At 49.6% G+C, this 24,496-nt stretch overlaps 11 protein-coding genes across 11 annotated transcripts; 6 read left to right on the top strand and 5 right to left on the bottom strand.

Annotated features, from left to right (window-relative positions):
- The first annotated feature begins 698 nt into the window (after positions 1–698).
- On the top strand, positions 699–1,014 carry BC939DRAFT_446867 (uncharacterized protein). The gene has a single exon (XM_051555019.1). The coding sequence runs from the start codon at positions 770–772 to the stop codon at positions 929–931; it is 162 nt and encodes a 53-aa protein (XP_051413870.1). The 5' UTR covers positions 699–769; the 3' UTR covers positions 932–1,014.
- An 869-nt stretch (positions 1,015–1,883) lies between these two features.
- Positions 1,884–2,785, bottom strand: BC939DRAFT_114039 (uncharacterized protein). The gene has a single exon (XM_051549940.1). The coding sequence runs from the start codon at positions 2,466–2,468 to the stop codon at positions 1,977–1,979; it is 492 nt and encodes a 163-aa protein (XP_051413869.1). The 5' UTR covers positions 2,469–2,785; the 3' UTR covers positions 1,884–1,976.
- On the top strand, positions 2,436–3,999 carry BC939DRAFT_446859 (uncharacterized protein). Its single transcript, XM_051555018.1, has 3 exons — positions 2,436–2,655; positions 3,122–3,462; positions 3,583–3,999. The coding sequence occupies exons 1-3, from the start codon at positions 2,518–2,520 to the stop codon at positions 3,641–3,643; spliced, it is 540 nt and encodes a 179-aa protein (XP_051413868.1). The 5' UTR covers positions 2,436–2,517; the 3' UTR covers positions 3,644–3,999.
- A 246-nt stretch (positions 4,000–4,245) lies between these two features.
- Positions 4,246–5,599, top strand: BC939DRAFT_395462 (NADH:flavin oxidoreductase/NADH oxidase domain-containing protein; the record flags this gene model as incomplete). Its single annotated transcript, XM_051552228.1, has 2 exons — positions 4,246–4,722; positions 4,823–5,599. The coding sequence occupies 2 exons, from the start codon at positions 4,246–4,248 to the stop codon at positions 5,597–5,599; spliced, it is 1,254 nt and encodes a 417-aa protein (XP_051413867.1).
- Positions 5,600–5,875: 276 nt separating this feature from the next.
- Positions 5,876–7,399, bottom strand: BC939DRAFT_486636 (NADH:flavin oxidoreductase/NADH oxidase). The gene is made up of 3 exons (XM_051559332.1): positions 6,982–7,399; positions 6,765–6,898; positions 5,876–6,664 (listed from the first exon to the last, which is right to left on the bottom strand). The coding sequence occupies exons 1-3, from the start codon at positions 7,325–7,327 to the stop codon at positions 5,894–5,896; spliced, it is 1,251 nt and encodes a 416-aa protein (XP_051413866.1). The 5' UTR covers positions 7,328–7,399; the 3' UTR covers positions 5,876–5,893.
- A 1,145-nt stretch (positions 7,400–8,544) lies between these two features.
- BC939DRAFT_475786 (uncharacterized protein) lies at positions 8,545–10,455 on the bottom strand (the record flags this gene model as incomplete). The annotated part of the gene is made up of 1 exon (XM_051558532.1): positions 8,545–10,455. The coding sequence occupies one exon, from the start codon at positions 10,453–10,455 to the stop codon at positions 8,545–8,547; it is 1,911 nt and encodes a 636-aa protein (XP_051413865.1).
- Positions 10,456–11,640: 1,185 nt separating this feature from the next.
- On the top strand, positions 11,641–13,085 carry BC939DRAFT_527641 (3-methyl-2-oxobutanoate hydroxymethyltransferase-like protein; the record flags this gene model as incomplete). Its single annotated transcript, XM_051561426.1, has 2 exons — positions 11,641–12,036; positions 12,166–13,085. Exons 1-2 carry the CDS (start codon positions 11,799–11,801, stop codon positions 13,083–13,085), a joined length of 1,158 nt encoding a protein of 385 aa, XP_051413864.1. The 5' UTR covers positions 11,641–11,798.
- Positions 13,086–13,233: 148 nt separating this feature from the next.
- On the top strand, positions 13,234–14,470 carry BC939DRAFT_527640 (E2F-associated phosphoprotein-domain-containing protein). The gene is made up of 3 exons (XM_051561425.1): positions 13,234–13,771; positions 13,891–13,987; positions 14,088–14,470. Exons 1-3 carry the CDS (start codon positions 13,258–13,260, stop codon positions 14,443–14,445), a joined length of 969 nt encoding a protein of 322 aa, XP_051413863.1. The 5' UTR covers positions 13,234–13,257; the 3' UTR covers positions 14,446–14,470.
- Positions 14,471–14,508: 38 nt separating this feature from the next.
- On the bottom strand, positions 14,509–20,752 carry BC939DRAFT_446851 (uncharacterized protein). The gene is made up of 11 exons (XM_051555017.1): positions 20,673–20,752; positions 19,955–20,106; positions 19,598–19,847; positions 18,570–19,481; positions 16,731–18,475; positions 16,173–16,639; positions 15,988–16,085; positions 15,717–15,892; positions 15,507–15,624; positions 15,236–15,407; positions 14,509–15,142 (listed from the first exon to the last, which is right to left on the bottom strand). The coding sequence occupies exons 1-11, from the start codon at positions 20,692–20,694 to the stop codon at positions 14,554–14,556; spliced, it is 4,701 nt and encodes a 1,566-aa protein (XP_051413862.1). The 5' UTR covers positions 20,695–20,752; the 3' UTR covers positions 14,509–14,553.
- Positions 20,753–21,067: 315 nt separating this feature from the next.
- On the top strand, positions 21,068–22,127 carry BC939DRAFT_446844 (F subunit of V-type ATPase). Its single transcript, XM_051555016.1, has 4 exons — positions 21,068–21,324; positions 21,462–21,576; positions 21,687–21,769; positions 21,896–22,127. Exons 1-4 carry the CDS (start codon positions 21,313–21,315, stop codon positions 22,034–22,036), a joined length of 351 nt encoding a protein of 116 aa, XP_051413861.1. The 5' UTR covers positions 21,068–21,312; the 3' UTR covers positions 22,037–22,127.
- Positions 22,128–22,407: 280 nt separating this feature from the next.
- On the bottom strand, positions 22,408–24,372 carry BC939DRAFT_395350 (Deoxyribodipyrimidine photolyase; the record flags this gene model as incomplete). The annotated part of the gene is made up of 6 exons (XM_051552218.1): positions 22,408–22,489; positions 22,580–22,764; positions 22,873–23,039; positions 23,150–23,300; positions 23,397–23,840; positions 23,938–24,372. The coding sequence occupies 6 exons, from the start codon at positions 24,370–24,372 to the stop codon at positions 22,408–22,410; spliced, it is 1,464 nt and encodes a 487-aa protein (XP_051413860.1).
- Between the last annotated feature and the right edge of the window lie 124 nt (positions 24,373–24,496).

The following is a 24,496-nucleotide window of genomic DNA, read 5'->3' as shown; positions in this document are numbered from 1 at the left end:
CATGGCGGCTGGTTATATGCAACCAAAGGACCGGGACTATCTCGATGGATTATGCCCAAGGGTAGAACTCAAGGATGCAGATGGCGGCCAGGACAGTAGTGAGAATCACACTGACGACGACATCGATGGCGAACCTGACAGTTCCAGTAGTCAGTTCCTTTATGCCTTTCTACGACACCTTTATTCGGGCAATCCTCCCACGAATCGAGGCGTTGGCAAACTTGTTACTGGCTTCATTGGACAATTACGGGAGCTGAACTTGTACACTCCCCTAAGGCTAACAAGTACTATACGCCAGAGCACACCTTTCTCACCTTCGGAGCTAGTACGGAGTGTGTCTACTCAGCTGGGTGCTGAGCTCAAACGTATTTGTCGCAATGGAGCGATTGAACTACAAGAGCAAGTGACAAGTGTATTTCTTGAATGAATTCTGTAGCATGACATTAGGAATTTTTCTAATACAAGATGGTCGCTTTATCAACAATAGCTCAAGGGTTGGCAAAAAAAAAGGCAGACCGGAAGTAGTTGGATACGACTTGGAGATCCATAACAAGTTGACAGCCGTGGAGAGCTTTCTGGCATTCAACATGATGAGCGGCAACAGGCGGAAGATTGCCCCACTATCTTCGGCAAAGGATGGTTTTGTCTCGTTCTCGGAGCGAGAGCTCGTCACTTTATGCTGGAAACGACCGCTCCTTAAAACTCGGATTCTGGAGTTGGCAAGGGTCACATTTTCCAGCTGCTCCTCGGAGGATGACGTGAAAACCATATGGTTACCAAATCAAGAGCCAGGGTTCCTAATCAAGAGCCTTATTGCAGATGTCGCTCCTACTGGTCTCACTGTTCGGCAACGAGGGAAGCTGGGATACCGAGGTGCAATCACCAACATGTCCCTTCTGGATGCGAGGAACCATTTGTCTGCCATCCGTGACCCCAACTTTGACCCTCGAAATTACAGCCTCAAGGGATATGTTCTGACAGGATCTTTCCGCACCAATGGCTTCAGGCTTCAGCTGTCTGCCTACAAGTTGAAGGAGTTGCAAGCGGTTCGATATCGGAGGCTGGCAGATGCCATTCTGCCCCCTCGCCTGACGTCAACGGTTGGAGGTACCGACTATTACTTGCAGGAGATCCGGAATGTCGTAAAGACCAAGGACGATGTCACTCGACTCTGGCCGCATTGCCCTCCAGAAAAAATCAAGATTTTGTGTCCGGATCTTGGTCAAGCCTATGTTGTAGCTGGAAGCGCCTTCTTACCAGATACAGACCGTCCGATTAACGACAAAAAAGGAAAGGGGCGTGTCGTGACGACCTCTGCTTTCCCAACCGCTACTACCCACAGGGCCACTCCTGCCTCTTCGATCTCCACAGCCGCCCCTGGGACGAACTCTACTACCTCTTTGATGGATCCGCCCTATCCAGAGACATACTACAACATATCTGTTAACCAGAAGGCCGTGTACCAACCCACATTCAAGTTCCGAAGATGGACAGAGGAGCAAAAACGGGTGGTACTGGAAGGTGCAACTCAATCGATCCAAGAGATTGAGTCAGACCTCCCACCGCTCCGCGGGCCAGATGCAAGCGTTGGGCAGTACGTTCAGCAGCTCGAGATGGTCGAGCAGCGCTTGAGCAGTTTTTACAATGGCTCGAACAGGCTCTACCAGAGCCACGAATGGGATGCCCAACGTGCACGGGAGGAGGAGTACCTGGTAATTGCAAACAGTTTGCTGAGGTCGGTGGGGGGATCGATAGGCGCCAAAAGAGAGGAAAAGAACATGGTGGTGATTGGCATTGGACTTGATCAATTCAGCAGTTGCTCGCGCCTCACATCACTCCACGACTCCTTTCTGGCATTCTTTGTGCCCCTGGTAAGTGTTTCACTCCTCTGGCGATTTCTTGTCCCTACGACAGATAGTTCATTTATTGACTTTCACACATTTCACCGCCATCGCTCTTTAGGCCAGGTCGCTTAGTTACATCGTTCTGGTGTTAATGAATATTACAGCTCCAAGAAATGCCCCCGTTGTCACACATTTGTTTCCCAGGTGTCTATCCGAAGGCTCTTCTGCGAGGACTGTGGAACTCCATTCCACAGGGATGAGATGGCGGCCCACAACATGGTGAATGCCGTCTAAGGACATCTGCTCCACCAACAGCGGCCTTTGTACCTGCAGCCGGTAGACGAGGAGGGAAATTATCCGTGGATGAAGACGGAGACCACCGGGGGCGCTGAGGAAAAGGACCACCAAGCTTTTGAGGGAACCAGCAGTAGCAGTAGCAGCATCGACAACTGCACTCTCGATAGCGTCCAAGACAGCACCCAAAAGGCATCCAAGAGAAAGGCTTCGGAGGAGGAGGAACAGATCATGGCGATCCTCCAGAGGACGCGCCGACCCCGCGAGGAATAGTAGCCAGACTAGTTTTTTTTGTGTGCTGCCCCCACACTCCCCCTGATGATTTCCCATTTCGTATGCGACGCTTAGAAGCCACTTCGGTGACGTGATAGGTGCGCAGATGTGCGGATTTCTCTATGAAAGAAAAAAGCAGTTTCGGGATGGCGATCTGATCCTCCCACTCCTTCCGCACGACATTCAAACACACAGCGCTATGTTGCATCTGCTCGGAGTCAACTTGCCCGACCAAAAGTTGGTGGTGAGTGGCCCTTCAGCACTTTCCCAACTGGAACTCACCTCGGAAAACCAGAGCAGGAGACGTTAGCGTGATCTGATCAGCACAGCACAGCATAGCACAGCACAGCACAGCAGGATCCAGCAGCTGCACATTAAAAGGAGAGGGTTTTAATATAAAGGCATCAAGAATCCGGGGTTTATTCAATTCGAGGACCTGTGAGGCTAGAATAACTGGACAGAACCCTACTTGACCCAGGATGTGGACAGAAGACTATGATTAGTGATCAGGATCAAAAGGGTGGGGCCGTCAGGCACCAGCGATTACTGATCAGCGATCAGGACTGCAGCGAAAGGACCTAGGATCAACTTCAGACTCCCAGGGACGACATCATGACAACGGCGATGAGCATCACTGTTGATATAAATATGCAACTCCTGGCATCATCTTAACCCAACGTCAACTTTACGTCCTATCGATCTGCTATTAGCAATACGCGCTTCCCTTCTTCTACGGCATTGGCCAAAAGACCTCTCTCAAGATCCTTGCTACTCTTTCTATCCACAAGAAATGCAAGATCTCTGATCTTTCCGAGCCCCAAGTGAACCAGCTTTCGTCCTTGCTCTCGGACATGACGATCGAGTCTGATCTCCGCAAGCAGATCCGCGCCAACATTATGCACCATCGTACAATTGGATCGTATGTGGGCCGTCGTCATGCCATGGGACTGCCTGTTCGCGGACAGAACACGAGAAACAACGCAAAGACTGCTCGCCGATTGAACGGAAGATGGATCAAGGGAGAGAAGAAGGAGTACTCTACGACAGCAAGGTAACAGACGATAGCAGGAATAGTGGCGATGAGTTTTACTGTGCGTTGCATTTATTTCTTTTACTTCTTGAGAATATGACAGAAGTGTTTAATTCATGGAGCTTGATGTTACTCATTTAGGTCTATTATTCCATCGGCCGATGCGCCTTTCGAGAATTTCTTCAACCGCAAGTGGTTCTAGAGAATCAAGCAGCTTCAGCACTCCACGTTATTCATCATAGACCATTGCCGAATATGCTCCATCGTTCTTAGTCACAGCACTCCTTCTGTGTTTTATCCTCACTCCTTGTATATCTATTCCCTGCATTTCGCAATAAATCATCGAAATAAGCACAATATCATTAATCGTTTCCTATCGCCCAGCGATATCTGAACACAGCGGTCCATTAGTCGTTGAGACCTCGCTAGAAAGTCTCAGATCTCTGGTCTCAGGCACGGTATAGTTTTTTAATGGCTTTTTCATTCAATACCTTTGCTACCAATCTGCACTCGTACTATCATACTCCAAAAAAAAATAAAAATAAAAAGCAAATTACCAAGCAAACTATTGTGCCCATGACTTACAGGGCGCCATCATTTACCGTTTTATAAACGTCAGGGACAGTTGCAATCGCCGCTGTGACACGTTCCGAATGCAGATTAATAAGCATTCTCTAGGAGAACGTGTCACACTTCAACTATATGAACGCGGCCGTTTTTCGGCAAAGTCCACCATTCTCTCATCCTCACCCTCACTCAAGTGCTTCCGACTCAACTTCAAGCCCCTCTCCAATTCTTACAAGAATGCCATCCCTCAAGAACACCGTCGAGACCTCGATTTACGAGCCTTTGGCTGCCAAGTCAAGACCAATCTACCCTCAAGAGAGTTACTACATCGATCAGCCCCATGCGCCCGGTGCCTACCTCGGACCCATCGATGCCTCCCTCTCTGGAGCGGACAAGATCCCTCTGCTCTTCCAGCCTTTTACTGTCAAGGATTTAACCATCCCAAACAGGGTCGTGGTCGCGCCCATGTGCATGTACTCGTCCAAGGATGGATTCTTCACGAACTTCCATCTGGCCAGTATCGGTTCCTTCGCGATCAATGGTGCGGGTCTCATCATCCAGGAGGCAACAGCCGTGCAACCGAACGGACGAATCACCCCTGGATGCGCTGGTCTTTGGGACGATGCCCAAGTGCATAAGCTAAAGGAGATCGTTGACTTTGTGCACGCCCAGGGTACTAAGATCGGTATCCAGCTCGCTCATGCTGGTCGCAAGGTATGTGTCTGAGGCACAATAATAACATGGCGGGCATGGTGTATCTCTGATTGCATTCAGTCAATAACCATTCACATTGCGTCTTTTTCACTTGTTTTAGGCCTCCGCAAAGGCTCCGTACACCAATCACCCAGAGTCTGATTTCTGGCGCGACAATGTCGTTGCCCCTTCTGGCGGTGCTCATCTCCAATGGGACCACCACCATGTCATCCCTCGCGAGCTTTCTCTCGAAGAAATTCAGCAGGCCATCGAAGCCTTCGGAGCCGCGGCCGCCCGCGCCGCCCGCGCAGGCATGGATACCGTTGAGATTCACGGTGCGCACGGTTACCTAATCCACAATTTCCTGTCGCCGTTGACGAACCACCGCACGGACCAGTACGGAGGTTCGCTCGAGAACCGTGCCCGCTTCTTGCTCGATGTTGTCCGCGCCGTCCGCGCCAACTTCCCGGCCGAGAAGCCCATCTTCTTGAGAGTCTCTGCCTCTGATCTGGTCGAGGATGTCGTTGATGGACCCTCGTGGGAGATTGAACAGACCATCCAGATTGCCAAGTGGGTCCATGAGGCTGGTGTTGATGTCCTACATGTCTCCTCCGGAGGTAACACGGCTCAGCAGTCGATCAAGGCCGTGCCTGGCTACCAGGTTCCATTCGCAGAGCAGATCAAGAAGGCTGTCCCAGGGCTTTTTGTTGTTGCGGTTGGAATCATTATTGACGGAAAGCAGGCTGAGGAGGTTCTGGAGCTGGAGAAGGCCGATTTGGTTGCTGCAGGAAGAGGGTTCCTCCGACAGCCCGCTTTTGCATTGGATGCGGCTCGTGATCTCAACGTCAAGGCGGCATACTCGCAGCAGTACTCTCGTGGTCGCACCATCCATGGATAAATGCGCCGAGAATAATATTAGAGCACCCATGTTTTTCACATATTTCATAGAACATTTTTCATATCATTAAAGAAAAAAAAAAAAAAAAACATGTCAAGTGAAGCTTTCGACTAAGGTTTTCAATCGACAACGTCTCAGCAGGCTAATATCACAAATACAACCCCACTCACTCCAAACAAGTCGAGTATTTGGGCTATATCCCTCCATTATAGGGTATAGCGAAGAAGCTACCGTTCACATCATAACTGCTCAAGTTTATTTGCTTGCAAAATGCGTATTTATTTTGTATAGGTATTACAGTGTAGATTTTGCCAAGAACATGTTATACTGGGCCGTGTATCTAGGACGAACATTGAGCTCCTTGGCAGCATTGGCAACAAAGTTAGGGTATCTCAAGAAACCCCTCGCTACCGCCACCAAATCGGCCGATCCAGCCTCCAAGATCTCCTCCGCCTGCTTACCGCCCGTAATCACACCAACAGTAATGACCTTCAGTTCCGGAACCGCCTTCTTCACGCGCTCAGCATATGGCACCTGATAGCCGGGTGCATAATGGATCTGCTGCTGTGCAACATTTCCGGCAGACGAGATGTGCAAGACATCGATACCGGCCTCGTGGAGCCACTTTGCGAGCTGGACCGTCTGCTCAATATCCCAAGAAGGAACGTCCAGATGCTCAACATTGTCCGAGGCTGAGACGCGCACAAAGATGGGCTTCTCCTTGGGGAAGTTGTTTTTGACCTCCTCGATGACCTCAAGCAAGAAGCGCGCACGGTTCTCGAGCGAACCTCCGTACTGATCTGTACGCTTGTTGGTAAAGGGCGAGAGGAACTGGTGGATCAGGTAGCCGTGTGCGGCGTGGATCTCGACGGTGTCCATGTCTGCCTCGTTTGCGCGACGGGCTGCGGCGCCATAGGCCTTGATCACCTCGGGGATCTCGTGCAAGCCTAGTTCACGAGGAACTTGGTGGTGGTGGTCATAGGCAACACCACCAGTGGGGGCAATGACCTCATCGAGCCAGAGATCAGAAGGCTCAGCTTTGTGGTAGTAGCCGGGGACAGATGACTAGATCGTCAATGAGTAAAGCGAGAAAAGCATTACTTAAAAGAAAACGTTGTGGATTGAAAGATATGATCATCAAGAAAAATTATCGTAATGCGTATACCTTACGTCCTGCGTGGCCTAGTTGGATACCGATCCTGCCACCCTGGGCATGGATAAAGTCAACAACGCGCTTCAAGCCGGGAATATGGGCATCGGACCAGATACCAGCATCCTGGGGACTGATACGTCCTCGCGCTGTGAGATAGGTATCGATGCATCGCGTAAGAATGGGAACCCTTCGTACACTTTTCATCTAACTACTTTATAACGAATTTTACCTTCAACAGCAGTGGCCTCAGCCAGGACAAGGCCTGCACCGTTCAATGCAAATTGTCCAAGGTGAACGAGGTGATAATCACCCATGATGCCGTCCTTGGCCGAGTACTGGCACATGGGTGCGACAACAATACGGTTTGCAATTGTCAAGTTTTTGACGGTGAAGGGTTGGAAGAGCAGAGGGACCTTGTCGGCACCAAGGAGAGAAGCATCGACGGGGCCAACGTACGTTCCAGGGGCGATGGGTTGCTCGATAAAGAACTGTTCAGTGGGAGCGTGCACCACGGAGGATGCACCAGTCTCGGTGATGGACTCTGAAGCAGAGGAATTGGAGCCGTCGTTGATCATTTTTGGCTGCACTGTGGAAGAAGAATGGCAGATCCTGAAATGTTTAAAGATACGGGAGAAGGTGTGATGAAGATGCACGAGATAGTGCTGTGTGCGTCTTGTTTTTATACCATCTTATCGGTTGTGGCTGAAAAAAGGAGGTGGCTGACCAAGACTACATTGGTCTATAGCACTGGCTGTACGATACGAGCCGTTTAACAATTATACATCGCATAGTCTATCGGGTATGCATTAAAGTTTCGCTTACCCATTCTCTCTCTTTTTTTTTTTCGTATGTTCGTTTGTGTCTTTATGTTGCTCGGATGAATAAGCTCCTTTGTCGAATGAATTGTTCAGGACACAAAACAGCTGTTTCCTTTTACTTTTCACGCACCGCAGGCCATTGGAAAGGCTGACAGAGGACCGCAATGCATAGGTGTTCCCTATCGGACTTCATCGACAGGCGGCGGGCTGAGACTGGGTAACACGAAATCTGTGTTAATATTTCAAACCTGGACACCAAGGGACCTATGAGGATTGTCCACAGGGAGTCGCGCGATCCTTTTTTTTCTTCTTCTCGCGCTATGCACACGGGTTTATGTTACCTGTGCTCCCAGCCTCCCCCCAAGCCCCGGCCGATGTTTCCTGTGGGCATGCATAGGGACACCGTTTTCTCAAAGTGTATGGCTACCAGGTACAAACTCGCCTCTCCTCTGCCTAGAATGATAGGACGAACCGATCATTCTCGACGGGAGTTCTATATCGAGTACGCGCGTACGGGTTGACAAATCACCCTTTTACAAATCGCCCCCTCCCCCTTTTGACAAATCACAAAAACGTATTTTCGATGGACGTAAAACAAACGTGCGAGTAGACGTACATAACGCTCTGCACGCTAAATTTGTCGTGTTAGTGCTTCCATTGATTGAGAGTCGCAATTCCACTGTGGAAAAACAACTCGATCCCAGAGTGCATGAACTGTCCGTATCTGATCCCTTGACAGCAGTTAATCTGCAAGTTACTCAGGCCTACTTCGGTTGTTTCTAGAGACACCAATTACACTTCCTCAATTTGTTCTGAAGCAGATACTTGCAACGATCCTTTATGCGCACTTGGAGACTGGTAAAAGGGATCATCATCATCATCATAATGGAACAAAATGAAATGGCTATCTCAATCGTTAAGGATTGAAGCTCTAGCATGACGAAGTGTATTATGATTATATGCTATGATTTCGTCTAGTATGCTTGTTGATAGGGTCCTTGGCTGTATTCAGGGTCGCGTGGAGGATGGGGCCGGTACCCGCCCGGCCCATATCCAGGCCCCGGACTTGTAACTCTACCTGGGTATCCATTTTGGGGAAAGTAATTTGGTGGTGGGCCAGCCCGTCCAGGACCTGGAGGACCATACCCAGGCCCAGGTCCGGGTCCATATCCATGATCAGGTCCAGGTCCATATCCATGATCAGGTCCAGGTCGTCCATATCCTGGGCCACCAGGGCCTCGCATGTGCTGTGGAGGTGGGCCTCTGCCGCCGTAGCCGTTGCCCATATATGGAGATGGTGGTGGTGGCATGCCGTAGCCTTGTCCGTTAGGGGATCGGTATCCCTCACCACTGCCGTAAGGACGGGAGCTAGGACCAGGGCTGTATGGACCCGATGAACTGCCACCATGTTGTGGCGAGTATGGAGAATATGATTGACTACCATTAGAAGGGCCGCCGTAGGGGCCGTGATTGGGCGTGCTGGAGATCATGGACCGACTGTCAGCAAAGTCTTCACTGTACGCACTCTCAGCATATGGGTCCTCGTAGCCTGGTGACAGGGGGCCATAATCGGGCCCACGCGATGGAGATGGTTTTCCGGGCTGAGTGGTGGCGATGCGAGGGTTGGAGCCTTGTCTGGCGTGATTGACAGGAGATCTTGTGGGAGATTGTGGGTTGCGACTCTCGCTGGTATTATTATTATTACGGGGAATGAATGACATAGGGCTCGAGGTGGACGGAAGCGAGGGCATCATGGACATGGTCGAGTCCGAGATGGCCATTGAGGCATGGTCCGGTGCGAAGGATGGCGTTACGGGCGAGAGAAGGTCATTCGAACGCTGCTGCTGCTGGTTGAGATATTGTTGGTCTTTTGTAGCATTCTTAATCAGCATATTTACAGATCCGATGCTCTCTTTGTGTCCCATCATTTTTTGTTGGTGTGCCTTTTGTGCCTGCTCCAATGTGAGGTACTCGCTCGAATTATTAGACGAAATCGAGGTCCGGGGGCTGTCATCTTGGTCCTGTCGTTGGAGCGCGTCATTATGGTACCTCTCGTTTCTTGGAGAGGTTGCCAGAGGAGGTGGGGACTGCGGCGGTGGTGACTTTTTGTCGTGGATATAGGCCTCGGGCCGATCCAATCCCCTGAGGTCGCGTCGGGGGTCGATGTCCTCCTTGCCGAGATAGTAATCCGGTGCTGGAGTTAGGTTTCCGTGTGAGTTATCTCGTGCTTGGATGGGGGATCGCTGTGCGCCGACGAGTTCGTTGTTACTGCCAGCGCCGATGACATCGGGTGCGGTGTAATAGTCCTGGACCAACGCATCGTCGTAATAATCGTTCTGCTGAGGCGGAGCATGATTGTCCCAGGGAGCATTGCCGCGGTGCTTGTTGAACGGTTTCTTAGGCTGCTGGACGAGCGGCGGTGGGAACGGGGGCGGGGACGCGTCGCTCTCGGGGGCGAGGGCCAGGGGGCCAGAGATTCCACTAGGGCCCTTCTTTCTTTTCCCATAATTGGATGCGTGCATGTACATGGGCTCATTTCCATCACCGCCTTGTCCGTTGTAGCCGTCCTTGGAAGAAGCGACTGCTCTCTTGCGTCGCTTGTAGAATAAAAGTCCGACTAATGCAAACAGGACTACCCCTCCGGCTGCAATACCCCCGATCGCCCCTGGCGATAAACCGGCACTGCTACCACTGTCTGCTGCTGCTGTCGCTGTGGCGGATGGAGAGATGCCTAGCGAGGATCCGGTTGCTGTTGGGACGGATGTGATATTAAGGGTAGATGTGCGTATTGCTCGGGCGGTGGTTTTGGTTGGCTTTGCGGCACCGGTGGTTGTGCGGGTGGCAGTTGCTGGTCCTGTGCTGGAAGTTGCTTCCTTTGGCGGCATGGCGGAGAGGGCAGTAGGAGGATGGTCGCGAGGGAGGAAGAGAGGGGGTGAGTCCAGGAGGACTGTGGCGTTAAGAGGAGTGGAGAGGAGCTGAGTGGAGTGGAGTGGAGTGGAGGGAAAAGGAAGGGCGCGTCAGAGATCTTTCAATCCGAGAGGAGGGACTCGACCATGGAGAGGATCGATTGGACTGGCGTGATTGGCGGGCGAGTGAGGGGAGTGAGGGGAGAGAGGGGAGAGAGAGGAGAGAGAGAGGAGAGAGAGAGAGAGAGAGGAGAGAACGAAGAGAGTGGAGAGAGGGAGGGGGGAGAGAGGCAGAGGAGAGCGGGGCAGGGAGGGAGAGAGAGGGGAGAGAGAGAAAGAGGAGTGAGCGAAGGAAAAGAAGAGGAGCTGAGCGGGCACGAGGGCAGTCTACTGTGCCGGTGCTTGCAGAAAAATAATAATTGAAAGGAATGTTCCTGTGCCTGGCTGTCTAATACATCCGATGTGCTTGCTGCGTTGCGTGTAAGAGTGTGTGAGCTCTGGCCTCGTCCTTGTACTGTATCGGGTTCATCTGTTGTTTTCTTTGTTTTCTTTTTTATTCTCACAAGTACATGTACACAATCAAATCATTTATCTCTCCAGTCTAGTCCAGCCCCGTTTGAAAATCAATGGGCATTGCCAAGCAACGGCGCCTGTTACCAATTTTTGCTGATATTGCTGCTTGCGGTTAATCTGCTTGAGCCGTAGCACAAGGAAAAAGAGACTGCACTAAACAGGGCCAGGGGCGAGAGCCCAACCCATTTCGCTTCCCTGTTCCCTGTCTTCCTGCAACTAAGTTCTTGTGCACTTGTCCCTCCTGTACGTAGCCAGGTCCTCCCGGTCAAAGCCATTACATGGACAGCATGGATGGAGCTACAGTCATATTGGCACTGTTGCAGTCAAAGAGAGAGGATCGACGACCCCCTGCCGGTTCGGACGATGTGAAGGGGAATGAATATGTATTACTGTGCCCTGTTGCGTCAGAGACACGCGAGCGTGAGCGAATTTTACATCGCCGGTAAGTAAGGACGTACCGTAGTCTAGTTCCTTTCAAGTGCCAGTTGGCCTAATTGGCCTATTAATTGGCCTAATTGTCCCATGGCAAATTGGCACATGGCGGTTCCCTCAAAGAAGAAGTGACTCTTTCCGCTGCCTTTTTATTTTTTTAAGGTTGCCTTCCCAACAACCGAAAGCGCAAAGCTTCTTTTTTCCTCTTCTTTAGACTACACTGCAGCCACAGTGACAGAAACAACAGCTCCTCATCGCCCAAAAGGCCTTCTTCGGTTCACTTCATTCCTCTTCACCACTGGCACATCCACAGGAAAATGACAACGCCGACAAGGACAGCACTCGCTCAGCTCAGGAGTGGCATTGCAAGGAGCATCCCTCGATCTGCTATCGGCGCATGCTCCTCGTTGAGGCCACAAATATCACACTACCACCGCCACTCCACAGCACAACCAAACTCAATAACAACAGCAGTAAAAACAAACCCATCATCATATCTACAGAAGCGAGCCTACAGCTCTAGACCTCCTGAAGCAGAGCACCACCATCACCATGGTAAGGAGCGAAACTGGGCCTAGCTCTCAGCAAAATAGCTCTTGATCATTTATTGCAGTTCTTCGATCCATCGATCTTGTTGTATATCCACATCCTAATTTACGCTTTATCTGTTCGGTGTTCATCTAGTTCGAGCAAAAGTCACCCTGGCAACCCTCCGCAAGCTCTACAAACGCCGGGAGCCCATCACCGTCATGACCGCCCACGACTTCCCGACCGGCACCCTCGTCGACAAGGCCGGCATCGACATGACCCTTGTTGGCGATTCCCTCGCCATGGTCGCTCTCGGATACACCTCCACCTCCGAGATCTCCCTCGATGAAATGCTTCACCACTGCAGAGCCGTCGCCCGTGGTACCCGTTCCAGTTTCCTCGTCGTTGACATGCCCTTTGGCACCTACGAGACCAGCCCCGAACAGGCCATTGCCAACGCTGTCAGGATCATCAAGGAAGGAAAAGCCGAGGCTGTCAAACTCGAGGGCGGTAAAGAAATGGCTCCAACAATCGCTCGGCTCACTCAGGTCGGCATTCCAGTCCTTGGCCATATTGGTCTCACACCGCAGCGGCAGGCCAGTTTAGGTGGATACAGGGTTCAGGGAAAGACAGTTGCCAAGGCAAAGGCTATGATCGACGATGCTCTAGCGTTGCAGAAGGCTGGGTGTTACGCAATTGTGTTGGAAGCGGTCCCAGAGCCGGTCGCACGGCACATTACGAATGTGCTCTCGGTGCCGACGATTGGAATTGGAGCTGGAGCGGGTTGTTCAGGCCAGGTCTTAGTGCAGCAGGATATGCTAGGACTTTATGGTCGTGTGCCTCGGTTTTGTAAGACCTATCGTAATCTTGCAGATGAGATCGTAGGCGCGCTCAAGGAGTATAGTGCGGACGTGAAATCGGGCGCGTTCCCAGCTGAGGAACATTGTTATCCGATGCCACAAGATGAGCTGGAGCGGTTTTTGAGGATGATTGATAGAGAGCAGGAGGCGAAGGCTGCTCAGGAGGAGAGCATCAAGAATGAGCGGAAGGTTGCTGGACAGTCTTTGAATCTCTAATAAACTTTATTTTCAAGATCGATTCTGAGAGGTTTGATCTTCTACTTCCAGGGGCGTGAACTCAAAAAGAGATCAGCTTTCTTTTTTTTTTTTTTTTTTTTTTTTTTTTTTTTTTTTTTTTTTTTTTTTTTTTTTTTTTCTCTTTGCACATCAACACATCAACAAAAGCGCCATGGACATGAACACACTACTTGAACCATCAGCGGCAGGGAGAAAAGTGCACTTTGGGGCAGATCACTCAGAGTCAGATTCAGAATCCAATCTGCATGAACTTCCTGATTCGACCTCCACTAAACCAGAAGAGCCAGATTATTATGACCCCATATACTTCGACTCGGACGAGGATGACTCTGACTCGGACGACGAGACCGGTAGTCGACCGACAAAAGTACCCGAAGAGCAGGATGACGATGAAAAGGAGTTTGATGCCCGTGCGGGTATCCCTACAAGCGCAGGAACGAGCACGGCCGAGAACAATATGAAGGACCTCACCACAGGACTCGCCCAGAGTTCACTCGGACCTTCATCGTCAACATCAACATCAACATCAACATCAACGTCGGCACCCTCAGGGAAATCCTCCAAGAAAAACAAAAAGAAGCACCGTATCATGTCCGATGCAGAGCTACTGTATGACCCAGATGAAGATGACCGGGACCAGGACTGGCTGATCAAGAAGATTGCAGGTACTTCCCTCTTACAGAACCTAAAGGGCGCAGGAAGTGTGTATCCATAATCTCTAAAAGAAAGAAACCAGAAACTGACATCGGCCTCTTTCACACCTTGTCAACTCGATCTTTATTAGCTAACCGACCACCTGGATCCAATCCCGAGGACATCTGGACCGACGCTATTCTCTCATGTCCAATGTGCCTCACACAGCTCTGCTTTGACTGTCAACAGTACGTCCTCGATCTCGCCAGCCAATCAATTGTGATATATATATATACGCCGGTCGCCATCCAATGCATTAACCTTATTCTGCGCTACAATTTGCTTTAGACACGAATTTTATTCGCATCAATTCCGAGCCATGTTTGTCGAGAACTGCCGCGTCATCGAGAACGAAGTCCTGCGATTCCCCAAGGAGGCAAAGAAGAAACAACCCCCAAAGTCAGGTCGCAACGCCAAGAGTACAGCAGGCGCAGCATCAACACCACTATCATCATCATCATCATCATCATCAGCAGCAGCAGCAGCATCAACATCCGATCCAGCACAAGGGTTCAAGCCTAGTGAATATGACGACGAGGACATGGCCTATCATCCAGTCGTATGCGAGATTTGTAATACAAAAGTCGCTCTCTTCGACCAGGATGAGGTCTACCACTACTTCAATGTGATCCCAACGCCAGTGTAATCCAATAAAGGACGAAAAACCACAGCAGGCATCGTAAACTGTATACATGGTCTTTTTTTTTTTAGCTGCACTTGTTAAGTGGTTTATGTGTTTGCATTTCCGATTCTACTATGATACATAATCTTCATCGCTATCTACAATTTTCGTCTTCTTGCGCCTGCTTCTTGACACACGCATCGAAGACGAGGGCGAGAACGTCGTCTCTTGCTGGAAGTCGCCCAGATCGTCGTTATCCTCCTGAAAATGCTGCCCTCCGATCTTCCTCTCACTTTCACCTTCTTCCTCCGCCTTGAACGTCTCGCTATCATCATCATCATCCAACCTCGCAAAATGACGTCCACGGCGATAGTTGCTGCTTCCATTGCTGGCCATGGTAGCAGTGCTATTTTTCGATCTACCCTTACCCCACTCTCCATCATCATCGTCATCGTCTTCATATTCGTCGCCGTCAGCATCATCACCATTATCCCTCTTCTTGGATTTGCTGTGGCGCCCTCGTCCGCTGCTGCTTCCATTGGACCTTCCGTTATTCTGTCGCCTCCGTGATCCATTTGCAGAAGAGCCAACCGCTTCTGCTGCTGCTGACGCGGAAAATGTGCCAGGTCTTCGACTCGAGCGAGATGTCCGGATGGTACTGCGCCGATTTGACGCCCGAGAACGAGATCTTGTGCTGCCCTCATCTTCAGACGAGTCATCGCTATTGTATTTGAGTGAATAATGTGTCAGTCGAATGAACATAGTGCACTATACCTAAGAATTTGATACATGAACGAGTGGAGAAGTGTCATACTCCAAGAAGGCGTTGTCATCCTGCTCTTCCTCCTCCTCATCTTCAAACTCTGGCTCCGGCTCAGACTCGATATCGACCATCTCATTCTCACTACCCGATCCATCAAACTCCTCGTCCTCATCCTTTCTTGTGTTCTTGACGTAGATTTGATCCGGAAGTGGTTTTGAATAATCTATTTCAGGAAAAGTATCATCGTGTTAATTACTAATATCTGAAAAAGATGCACATTGAGGTACAGAGAAACAAAAGATTACGATCCAAAGAAACGTACTTGCTAAACTTGTCTTAAAGATGCGGGACAAGTGCTTTGCAAAAATGGCGATGCCGCTGTGTGGATCATTATATGTTAGGGCGTTCTTCTCTAATAGCTCGATATCAAACTGCACGGCCTATTGATTATTTTTAAAAAAAAAAAAAAAAAAAAAAATTAGTATGCATGCCCTCAGGAGACCCTGATACCTTCTTAAGAGAGTAGACATACCCTCGATCTTCGGTAAAATCCACTTGCAAGACGCTCCTGGATCGACTCCAAGCATATCGGATATGCCACCGCTTTGCAGTAGTCAGGGTAAGCCTCAAAGTCGACCGATGACTTGAAGATCTGAAATTCCTCCATCCGCAAAAGATGCTGTACAATCTCTTCGATACGCTCGAACTCTAGCGGCACACAAATTCAGGAGCCAAAGAACATAGTCAGATCCAAAGGTCATATCCCTCTGCGACATATCGTTCATGACAATGGTGAAGATTACCTTTTTCAGGGATGACTTCACGATACAACGACTCATCTTCCTGCTCCTCACGCTGCATCTCCCAAGGTGAAAGGTTCGTAACATCCTCGTTTGCTGGCCTACATAACAAATAAATAATAAAGTGAGGAACATTGCTATGACAATATAGAAAGTGCAGTGTTCTTGGGTGTCCATTTGGTCCTTACCATGAGACTTCATACGCCATCCAGAGAGACTCTGGAAAGTTCTCATCTTCAATAACATGGCCAGAGATCGTTCCTGTATAGACGCTCCCATCAAACGACGCCCAGATCTGCTCACCTACATCGTAGTGGGCATTGATGCCCTCCTGGAACACCGAGTAGAGCACAATAAAGTCGGGTACTTCGCCCAGATCATGAAACTCGACTTCAAAGCGTCTGCGCGATGTTGAAAACTCGGGAGTGGGTGGGTATCCCCAAGCCGAAGATAAAATTTGCTCTTCCAGCGTGATAGTGCACCATGTAGGAGGGCCAACATTGTATGTGATGCGTGATACGCGCCCGAATGTCACCCAGGGTAGCGAAGGATCCTTGATGTATGGAGCGGCCTTAAGGTTCAGTTTCGACCGGAGCGGTGTTTCCTTGAGATACAGACTGTGACCCTGTCGAAGGTATGCGACATAATCTCCTATCTAAATCAGGGCAATTGTGCGAGCGAGCTGGGTTAACAATGCGCTCTTTAGCTATGTCCGTTGCAATGCATCGACGTCCAGCATTCATTACCTGAGGATGATATGGGGATTTGCGAGGCTCGTTTACTTTAATCCAGTCACTCGGCAGCCATTTCTGGATTTCTGTAGTCTGCTCATCCCGTATGACAGCTTTGCCCTTCTTACCGCCGTTGCCTCGCCACTGTTTCTTCTTCTTTGGCGACGTTGGCATGGACGTGTCCGAATTGGGCATCCCAGAAAATGATCTGCCCGCAGAGCTTCCTGAGAAAACGCCCTCATCGTCATCTTCCTGATCCGAGTGCTCCAATGCTTCATCGCTAGGATAATCGTCGTTGGCAAACGATTTTGGTCGTGCACTTCGTTGGCTCTTGCTTCCCGAAGGCATACCGATGTCGTGGTTATGCGCACGCTTTCCCTTCCTCGTCGGTGTCCTTGAAGTAACATAATCGTCGCTCTCTATGCCGTAATCCAATTCTTCATCATCCAGGTCGTCTTCTAAGTTATCATCGTCCTCATCGCTGTCTCGAAGACGCAATCGTTTCCTGGCTCTACCTGTCTTTCTCGCTGCGCGCTGTTTCCGAGGCGTGCCGCTTGAGCTCGCCGCCCGTCTCTTCCGTGACCCTTGACCTTGACCGTTGGCAAAGTAATCATCATCGTCATCATCGTCATTGACCACGAAAGCTGACGCTGGCATACCATCGCCATCAAGAGCCAAATCGCTATCATCGCCCTCATCTTCCGAAGATGAAGATGATGCAGATGCGGCACCTCCTGCATATTCTTCGTCACTAGATTCGTTCGGTAGAGGGACAATAGGGACCTCGGTCGTCATCGGATCGTCGTCATCATCATCGTCCTCCAGAATAAACTCCCTCTTGCGCTTGTACAGCTTGCGTTTGTCCGTCGCAGGGAGGATAGCTAGTGTCTGTTCAGCGAGGTTCTCAAGTTCACGCTCAAGTAGATCCTTTTTCATGGCTTCCTCCTTCTCAAGGACCCCTGGAGGAAGCGCCACGGGAATGTCAAGGCCATAGCGGGGTCCTTTTTGCTTAGCATAGTCGCGTCCGTTATTGTCCAGGATAGGGGTTCGTTCCATGAGATGCGGAGCAATTTGAGTTGCGTCGTCCACCACATTGTGGTCGGCGTCGTACCGAACAGGCGCATAGTCGCTCCAGAAGGTTTGTTCCGCAAAGCATCTGGCGTCCTTGTAATCATCCAAGTTTTTGCCTGCGCCAAATAGAATGCATTTGCCCTCCTGGTCGGTCACAGCAAACATCAAGCCATCCGACGAGAAACGACCGTCTAGGAATTCGTGTTCGGGGTATGTCCAGCTGTTGAGTTTAACGCCCTTGGCCATATCCCACAGAATGATCTGGCCATCATATCCAGCGGTCATCAAAATCCTGTGGTCGTGCGGATGGACATCTAGAACATAGATCGACGAGCCTCTGGTATGGCCTCTGAGCGTGTGAATCAATCCTCCTGTTGTCGAATCAAAAATCTTAATTTCACCCAGAGATGTAGTCAAAATGATAGCTGAGTCGTCCATGGACCAAGCCGCCATCGTAGGAACGATTCTTGATTCATCTCCTGAGGGCCGTGCTTCCCCTGCTGCATTGTCATTAGCCTGACTTTGGCTGGCCGCTGCTGACCCGTTCATTTCTGAATCCGTGTTATTGGCGTCGTCATTCGGAACCAAGAATGGGTTTACTGGGACGGCGCCAACGACTGGTGAAGGCATCATATGCTTTGCTGCAGTTATGGTGGCGTCAGCCTGAATGTGCTCATCCCTGACATCAACTATGGACGACGAGCGGATAATCTGTGATTAGAATAATGTCATGATAACCATTGCGCAACCACACAGACCTATATCATGTTCCTCTGCACCTACTGGCCATGGAAGTCCACATCTTGCTCTGCTGATCGTACTTCCATATCCTGACAAATCCATCCACTGAACCTGAGAGCAGCCTGTTGCCAAACCGACTGTAGCTCAAACTCGTTACGACTCCTGCATGGCCGTCCAGTTGGGCGATCAGAACTGGGTCGCCCCAATTCTGCTGGGCAGCATTAGGTGAAGATGATCCCGTTGCAGAGTTCGACCCGTCCGTCGCACCAGTCTCTGATTTTGACTTTCGTCTTTTGCCTGACTTGATCGCCTCAGGACCTCCTTGGATCGTAGAAAACACTCGAATGAAAAGATCCGTTCCTGCAACTGCGAACTGAGATCCTGTCAGATTCCAGGTTGAGCATTTTGGTTTTGAGTCGTTGAAGGTCTTGCAGTCCAACATCGTGGGCGGTAATTGAAACTTTTTCGTATCTCTGTCGTATTTCCAAACGTAGGTGTAGCCGTCGATCGATGTCGCGATCAAGTATCGAATCTGGGGTATAGGCGAGGGTGAGAAAGAGACAGTCGTGATCGGTTTCCGCGTGCGCCCACTCATTCCTGTAGGAAGGACAGCAACAGGAGCCGACGTCTTTAGGTCCCAAACGCGAACAATGCCGTCGTCGGATGCAGTAGCGAGCATGGTATTGTCTGAACTGAGATCCATATATGCGACAACAGCAGCATGTCCACGAAGTGTGAACAAGAGATATCCTGACTGTGCGCTCCAGATCTTGACCAGATAGTCGTCGCTTCCGGTGATGACTCGGTTGTTAGTCCTGTCAAAGAGTAGGCAGAACGTAGGGAATCGGTGTCCGTTCATGATGACAAGTTCTTGAAACAGCGAAGGCAGGAAGCGGGGCACTTTTGATGCTCGAAGTGCTAATCCTTTCGTCTCTCTTCCACGCACATAGTCCACTAAAATACGACATCAAAAAAAAAAATCCATTAAGCACTCTGGGTTTGTTGGTTCGCTGAACATTCCTTTGGGTTTAGTACTATCAAGAGTGTCAGTGTCGGTGTCAAAAACATACGTGTTGGGATCTCCCGCAGTGTTCCTTTTCGGTTGAAGACGACCTTTTGCATCGTACGACCACCAACATTGTCCTGATTTGCCCTCATCCGTTCAGTCTCGTTCCTGTCACGAAGAAGCGAACTCCCTCCTGTTGAAAGCAGCGACTGAATTCCTGGTACGAGTGGCGGTATTTGTGCATCTGCATGGACAATGAGTCTGGAAAGAAGACGAGGCAAATGGTCTGCGTCGATGTTTTCGAAGAGCGATGTCTAGAGTAAAGAATAGGAAGCATGAGCAAAGACATTCGCCAAGAAAAAATACTGTCGATCACTATTGATATCATTTGCACCAGCGCCTGATGAACATGGTTGCTTACCAGCTCCTCCCTTGAGTAGGGTCTCTTCTGTCCCTTCCAGTCATACCGTGCTGGCAGTAGATGTGGATGTTGTGAAATATCTGACAGCAGAGCCTCTGCCGAATTCTGGCAAGGTCCCTTTGAAAGAAAGCGAGCAATCAGAAAGTAGAGCTAGAGACAATGCCATAGTAGGTTCTCTTGTTAGTACTCATCTCTTCGTTTTGGATAGACCATGTCTAGAAAGAGAGACATGTCGCGTTCTATGTGTCTCGTAGTTGCTTCTTTTGCTGCAATTTGCACCCTTTGCTTCTTGGCACTTTGTGCCGCTCCATGTTGCTTCATGTTGCTCCTTGTCCATAGTTCTGTCAAGTGTGCATTTGTGTTTGTCGATATGGGTGTATGTGTGTATACCATTCTCAAAAAAAAGGGTTCATTCGTAGATGTATTTGATGGCTGTGTCTGGATATGATATTGGCTGTCTGCTGTGCAGGATGAATATGAGTCGCGCTTTTTTGGGGGACATATTTTTTTGTTCTTTATTCCTTACCTCTAAACTCCATGTATTGCCATGCATTCAGACCGTCCGAGTTTGTCAGTTGCAGAAGCACAGAAAGAAAAGACAAGGCGAAAAAAAGAGCAAGACAGCATGGGTGTGAGACTTGTTGCAGAGCATTCAGAGTGGGGATGGCACACTTGATTGAGGGTGGTAATCATTGTCGATGGCAGGGTCCAGTTCTACCTTGCTCCATCTGACTGTCCATGGCGCGATTACTATTAGGGTTGCAAATAAGAAAAGAAGGACAACGAACGGAGAAGGGGGAGGGGGAGAACAAAAAAAAAAGTGAGAGGTGTGCCCCGCTTTTTTTTTTCCCTTTCTTCGTCTCGGAAAACAGCCCTGTGGCTGGCCCGTCTCTTCCCTCGAGTGATGAAAAAGAAGGAAACTAACGAGATGAGCAAGAGTAAAAGAAAACAGGCGATGGCGATGGATGGGTCCTCTCAAAGACAGGCCCCCTGATGCGATCTTGATCTGCCGTGCGGATCGAGCCAAGCTGATGTTTTCCTCCCTACAATGCGAATGGGTTTTGCTTTTTTTTTTTTTGGTTGCAGATGGGGTTTGTCGAGAGGCATAAAAAAATGCGATCAAATGATCTACTGCACGTGCGATGATGCACCTCAGTCCTTTTCTCGCGCTCCACCCCTGACAGTGGGCGCCTGCTCGCTGTCTTTCTCCTCCATTCCTCTCTTCCTCTCCCTCCCCAAATCTCACTTTGCACTACTCCTCTGGCTTTTTGTTTTTTGTCTCTGGAGACTCAGCAGCTACAGAAAACCTGATTTGAAGGATTGGCAACGGAGAGGAACTCGACGTATAACTAACAACCATGGCTCAAACAGTAAAGTGTTTTTGTTGCTCGCGGAAGAGTCGACGCGAACATGCCTTGTACTTAAAGCAAACGACACAGACGCTGACAAAGGCTACCAATGCCCTCTCTCTACTTTCATATGACCATTATTTCCTCGCTTTTCCTAGGAGCGTACATTCATGGCTGCAATTGGCGACGAGGACTCCATCACAGGCCTCCTCCTCGCCGGTATCGGCCACATCGATTCGCATCAAAAGAAGAACTTCTTGGTCGTTGACGCCAGTATGTCCTCTTCCTTTTTCCATTTGCCCTACGTATAACATGAAGAAAATATCTCCTGTTTCAACACCGCCATCAACTTACAATTGCTTTCTTACCGCGTTCAATTGCAGAGACACCATTGGCGGCAGTTGAGGATGCCTTCCGTGAGTTCACAAAGCGCAAGGATATCGCCATTATTTTGATCAACCAGCACGTAAGGACTATACAGAGCAAATCGGCCACACATGACTACCTGGCCTATCTTTATCTCCCTCTTTGCTTGCTTGTTCTGATCTTGTTACGACGGACCCCACCATTCATTTTCCCCTACACATAATAGATTGCTGAAGAAATCCGTCCATTGATCGATGAGCACGACCAGGCTTTCCCTACGATCCTCGAGATCCCTTCCAAGGATCACCCCTATGATCCTGAGAAGGACAGCGTGCTGAAGCGTGTCAGGAGATTGTTTGGCGAGTAGATCATGTACCCACCATATATTTTTTTCGATGCATTCAGGATCAGGCGACAATAAAGAACAAAACTAAAACGTAATCTATTCAATGGTACGGAAAGCTCCTGTCAAGCAGGTGCCACCGGCCAAAAAGACCATGAAGGCCCAAGTTTATTGTGTTCTTGTTTAAAATGCGATAGATGAATTGATTGATGGCAAAAGAGAAAATGAACTGCTGGAGGACAAGGAGCAATAATGTCCAGATGATGAGGATGATAGGGGGGTAAATGGTGGACGATTACGAGGGATAGTGTACAGGCAAAAGATAAGCCGAACCAAACGACAAGAGAACAAGGGCTGTAAAACAAAACGCGTGGTAAAACAGAACTGGGTAACAATTACTTTTGAATCAAAATGCGCCTATACTCCTCCACGAACTTTTTCTTGCCCTCTGCATGGTCCACAATGGGTTTGGGGTAGCTAAATAGATCAGAGAGATGAACGGTAAGTATTAGTTGCCGTGCTCCACTTTTTTGGTCAACATCTCATTACTTCTGATAAAACACTTACACCAGCTTTCCAAATTCCTTTGCAGAGAGCGCATGATAAGGATCGTGGATGTGTTTGTCAGAAAGGTTTTTCAATTCTGGTACCCACTGACGGATGTATTCGCCCGAAGGATCCAACTTTTGAGACTGAACGACAGGATTGAAGCTGCGGAAATAAGGCTGGGCCTCTACGCCTGTCGATGCGCACTAGGGCAGAGAGCGGTGAATAATCCGAATTCAAGTCAGTGATCATTTTCCTTTATGGTATGTGAACGTACACTTGGGGCATAAACTATTGCAGTTAGTAGTACTTACCCATTGCCAGCCTCCATTGTTGGATGCGAGGTCGCCATCGACGAGATTGTTCATAAAGTACTTCTCGCCCTTCTGCCAGCTGATCAGCAAGTCCTTAACAAGAAAGCAAGCGACGTACATGCGTACGCGGTGGTGGATGTATCCCGTCGTGTTGAGCTGCCGCATACCTATCAGATAGAGAGCATGTACCTGATAATCAGTACGACTGGCACCAAGTGGGAGCTACATTTTGGTTGAACAAAATATACTGTCCATCGATTTCTTTCTTGATACATACCGGCGTCAATAAGAGGATATCCGGTCTTGCCCTGACACCATATTTGAAGCTTGCGATCATCGTTGCTCCAGCGAATGTTCTCTGTGATAGGATTGAATGGCAAGTTCTTGCAGACTCTCGGGAAGAAAACCAGGATGTGACGATAAAATTCCTGAAAGACATTCATTTAAGCTGTCAGCACAAGTTTTGGTAATGGTTGCTTAGATCCGATAGGAAAGACATCGCGACGATGAGCAATACTACTTACCCTCCAGACAATCTCTTTGATCCAGGTCTTGACGCCCTCATTGCCAATGATGATTTTGTTGTTGTTTGCGGCGCGAGCTGCGGCAACGCATTGGCGTGCCGAAAGAATGCCACTGGATAGATAGGGGCTCAAAACGACAGCATCATGATTATGAAGGTTGTCCCTGTTGAGATGATACTGCATAAGCTTTTGCTCGACGAATTCTTGCAGTTTTTCATGCGCAGCCTCCTCTCCAGCTGGATAAAGACGCTCCATCTCATCCTGATCCAGCGCGTGTGGGTGGGAGGAAGGGATGGTCGCGTTGAAGTGCTCTGCATACAACTGCTTCGCCTCTGCTGGATTGGCGTCTGGAGCCGGCGAGAGTTCAAGATAGTGAGGCTTGGTCTCCACAACATTGCACCAAGTGCTATTAAACGGAGCAAAGGCCGTGTATGCTTCTCCAGCCTAGCGGATCAAAATGGACGGAGTAACAGGTGAGAAATGGATCGGATCCGATAATCCAAGCAATATACTGGCGAGACTTCGTCGGACATAGCCCTACCTTGTTTTTCATCTCCTTGGGTGGTACAACACACTGATCCTCATACTCCTCAACGTAGACGCCTGGCAGCTTCACAATAGCAGACTTAACAGTAGCATCCCGTTTTTGCTCGTCGACTAGGTACTCTGTGTTCCAGAAGACGTGACTGATATCCAGATCCTTCACTGTTGACTCCACTAGTCTAATCACATCCGAGCCCGACGATGCCCTCTTGACGATCAATGGAATATGCAGCCTGGCCAGAGATCGCTTCAATTCAGCCAAATTCCTCATCCAAAAATCGATCTTGACAGGTGCCTCGTCGTGGCCAGCCCATTCCGAGTTCGAAACTATGAAAAGTCCAATCACGTTCCTCTTGTCTCCGAGTTTTGACCGCAACGACGCTGCATAGAGGGCTCTGTTGTCTTGAAGTCGAAGATCGTTCCTGAACCACATCAAGGTGTTTTTGGTGACAATTGGCGGAGGTGCTTCCTTCTTTGCGGTCAGCGCGCCTGCAGTGGGCAACCTTGCACGGTTAGCCAGAGCAGCCGCGCCAACCTTTCGAATACCAGGTTTTGGT

This window comes from Gamsiella multidivaricata (genome assembly GCF_025024155.1).
Source record: "Gamsiella multidivaricata strain RSA 2152 chromosome Unknown BC939scaffold_21, whole genome shotgun sequence".
NCBI classification, from domain to species: Eukaryota; Fungi; Mortierellomycota; class Mortierellomycetes; order Mortierellales; family Mortierellaceae; genus Gamsiella; species Gamsiella multidivaricata.
Note: the sequence above shows the minus strand (reverse complement) of the source record. Positions and strands in the feature narration are given on the sequence as shown.

What these genes read in the sequence shown, in the direction of transcription:
- BC939DRAFT_446867 (XM_051555019.1), top strand. Translation starts at nt 770, where the DNA reads ATGGTTACCAAATCAAGAGCCAGGGTTCCTAATCAAGAGCCTTATTGC.
- BC939DRAFT_114039 (XM_051549940.1), bottom strand. Translation starts at nt 2,468, where the DNA reads ATGGGAAATCATCAGGGGGAGTGTGGGGGCAGCACACAAAAAAAACTA.
- BC939DRAFT_446859 (XM_051555018.1), top strand. Translation starts at nt 2,518, where the DNA reads ATGTGCGGATTTCTCTATGAAAGAAAAAAGCAGTTTCGGGATGGCGAT. An exon ending in TGCCCGACCAAAAGTTGGTG is followed by an intron (nt 2,656 to 3,121) that starts GTGAGTGGCCCT and finishes ATCTGCTATTAG; the next exon opens with CAATACGCGCTTCCCTTCTT. An exon ending in GAGTACTCTACGACAGCAAG is followed by an intron (nt 3,463 to 3,582) that starts GTAACAGACGAT and finishes TTACTCATTTAG; the next exon opens with GTCTATTATTCCATCGGCCG.
- BC939DRAFT_486636 (XM_051559332.1), bottom strand. Translation starts at nt 7,327, where the DNA reads ATGATCAACGACGGCTCCAATTCCTCTGCTTCAGAGTCCATCACCGAG. An exon ending in TGAGGCCACTGCTGTTGAAG is followed by an intron (nt 6,899 to 6,981) that starts GTAAAATTCGTT and finishes CCTATCTCACAG; the next exon opens with CGCGAGGACGTATCAGTCCC. An exon ending in TAGGCCACGCAGGACGTAAG is followed by an intron (nt 6,665 to 6,764) that starts GTATACGCATTA and finishes TTGACGATCTAG; the next exon opens with TCATCTGTCCCCGGCTACTA.
- BC939DRAFT_527640 (XM_051561425.1), top strand. Translation starts at nt 13,258, where the DNA reads ATGGACATGAACACACTACTTGAACCATCAGCGGCAGGGAGAAAAGTG. An exon ending in GCTGATCAAGAAGATTGCAG is followed by an intron (nt 13,772 to 13,890) that starts GTACTTCCCTCT and finishes GATCTTTATTAG; the next exon opens with CTAACCGACCACCTGGATCC. An exon ending in CTCTGCTTTGACTGTCAACA is followed by an intron (nt 13,988 to 14,087) that starts GTACGTCCTCGA and finishes AATTTGCTTTAG; the next exon opens with ACACGAATTTTATTCGCATC.
- BC939DRAFT_446851 (XM_051555017.1), bottom strand. Translation starts at nt 20,694, where the DNA reads ATGGACAGTCAGATGGAGCAAG. An exon ending in CCTACTCAAGGGAGGAGCTG is followed by an intron (nt 19,848 to 19,954) that starts GTAAGCAACCAT and finishes TCTTTACTCTAG; the next exon opens with ACATCGCTCTTCGAAAACAT. An exon ending in ATGGCGTATGAAGTCTCATG is followed by an intron (nt 16,086 to 16,172) that starts GTAAGGACCAAA and finishes TTTGTTATGTAG; the next exon opens with GCCAGCAAACGAGGATGTTA.
- BC939DRAFT_446844 (XM_051555016.1), top strand. An exon ending in CTTCTTGGTCGTTGACGCCA is followed by an intron (nt 21,577 to 21,686) that starts GTATGTCCTCTT and finishes GTTCAATTGCAG; the next exon opens with AGACACCATTGGCGGCAGTT. An exon ending in TTATTTTGATCAACCAGCAC is followed by an intron (nt 21,770 to 21,895) that starts GTAAGGACTATA and finishes TACACATAATAG; the next exon opens with ATTGCTGAAGAAATCCGTCC.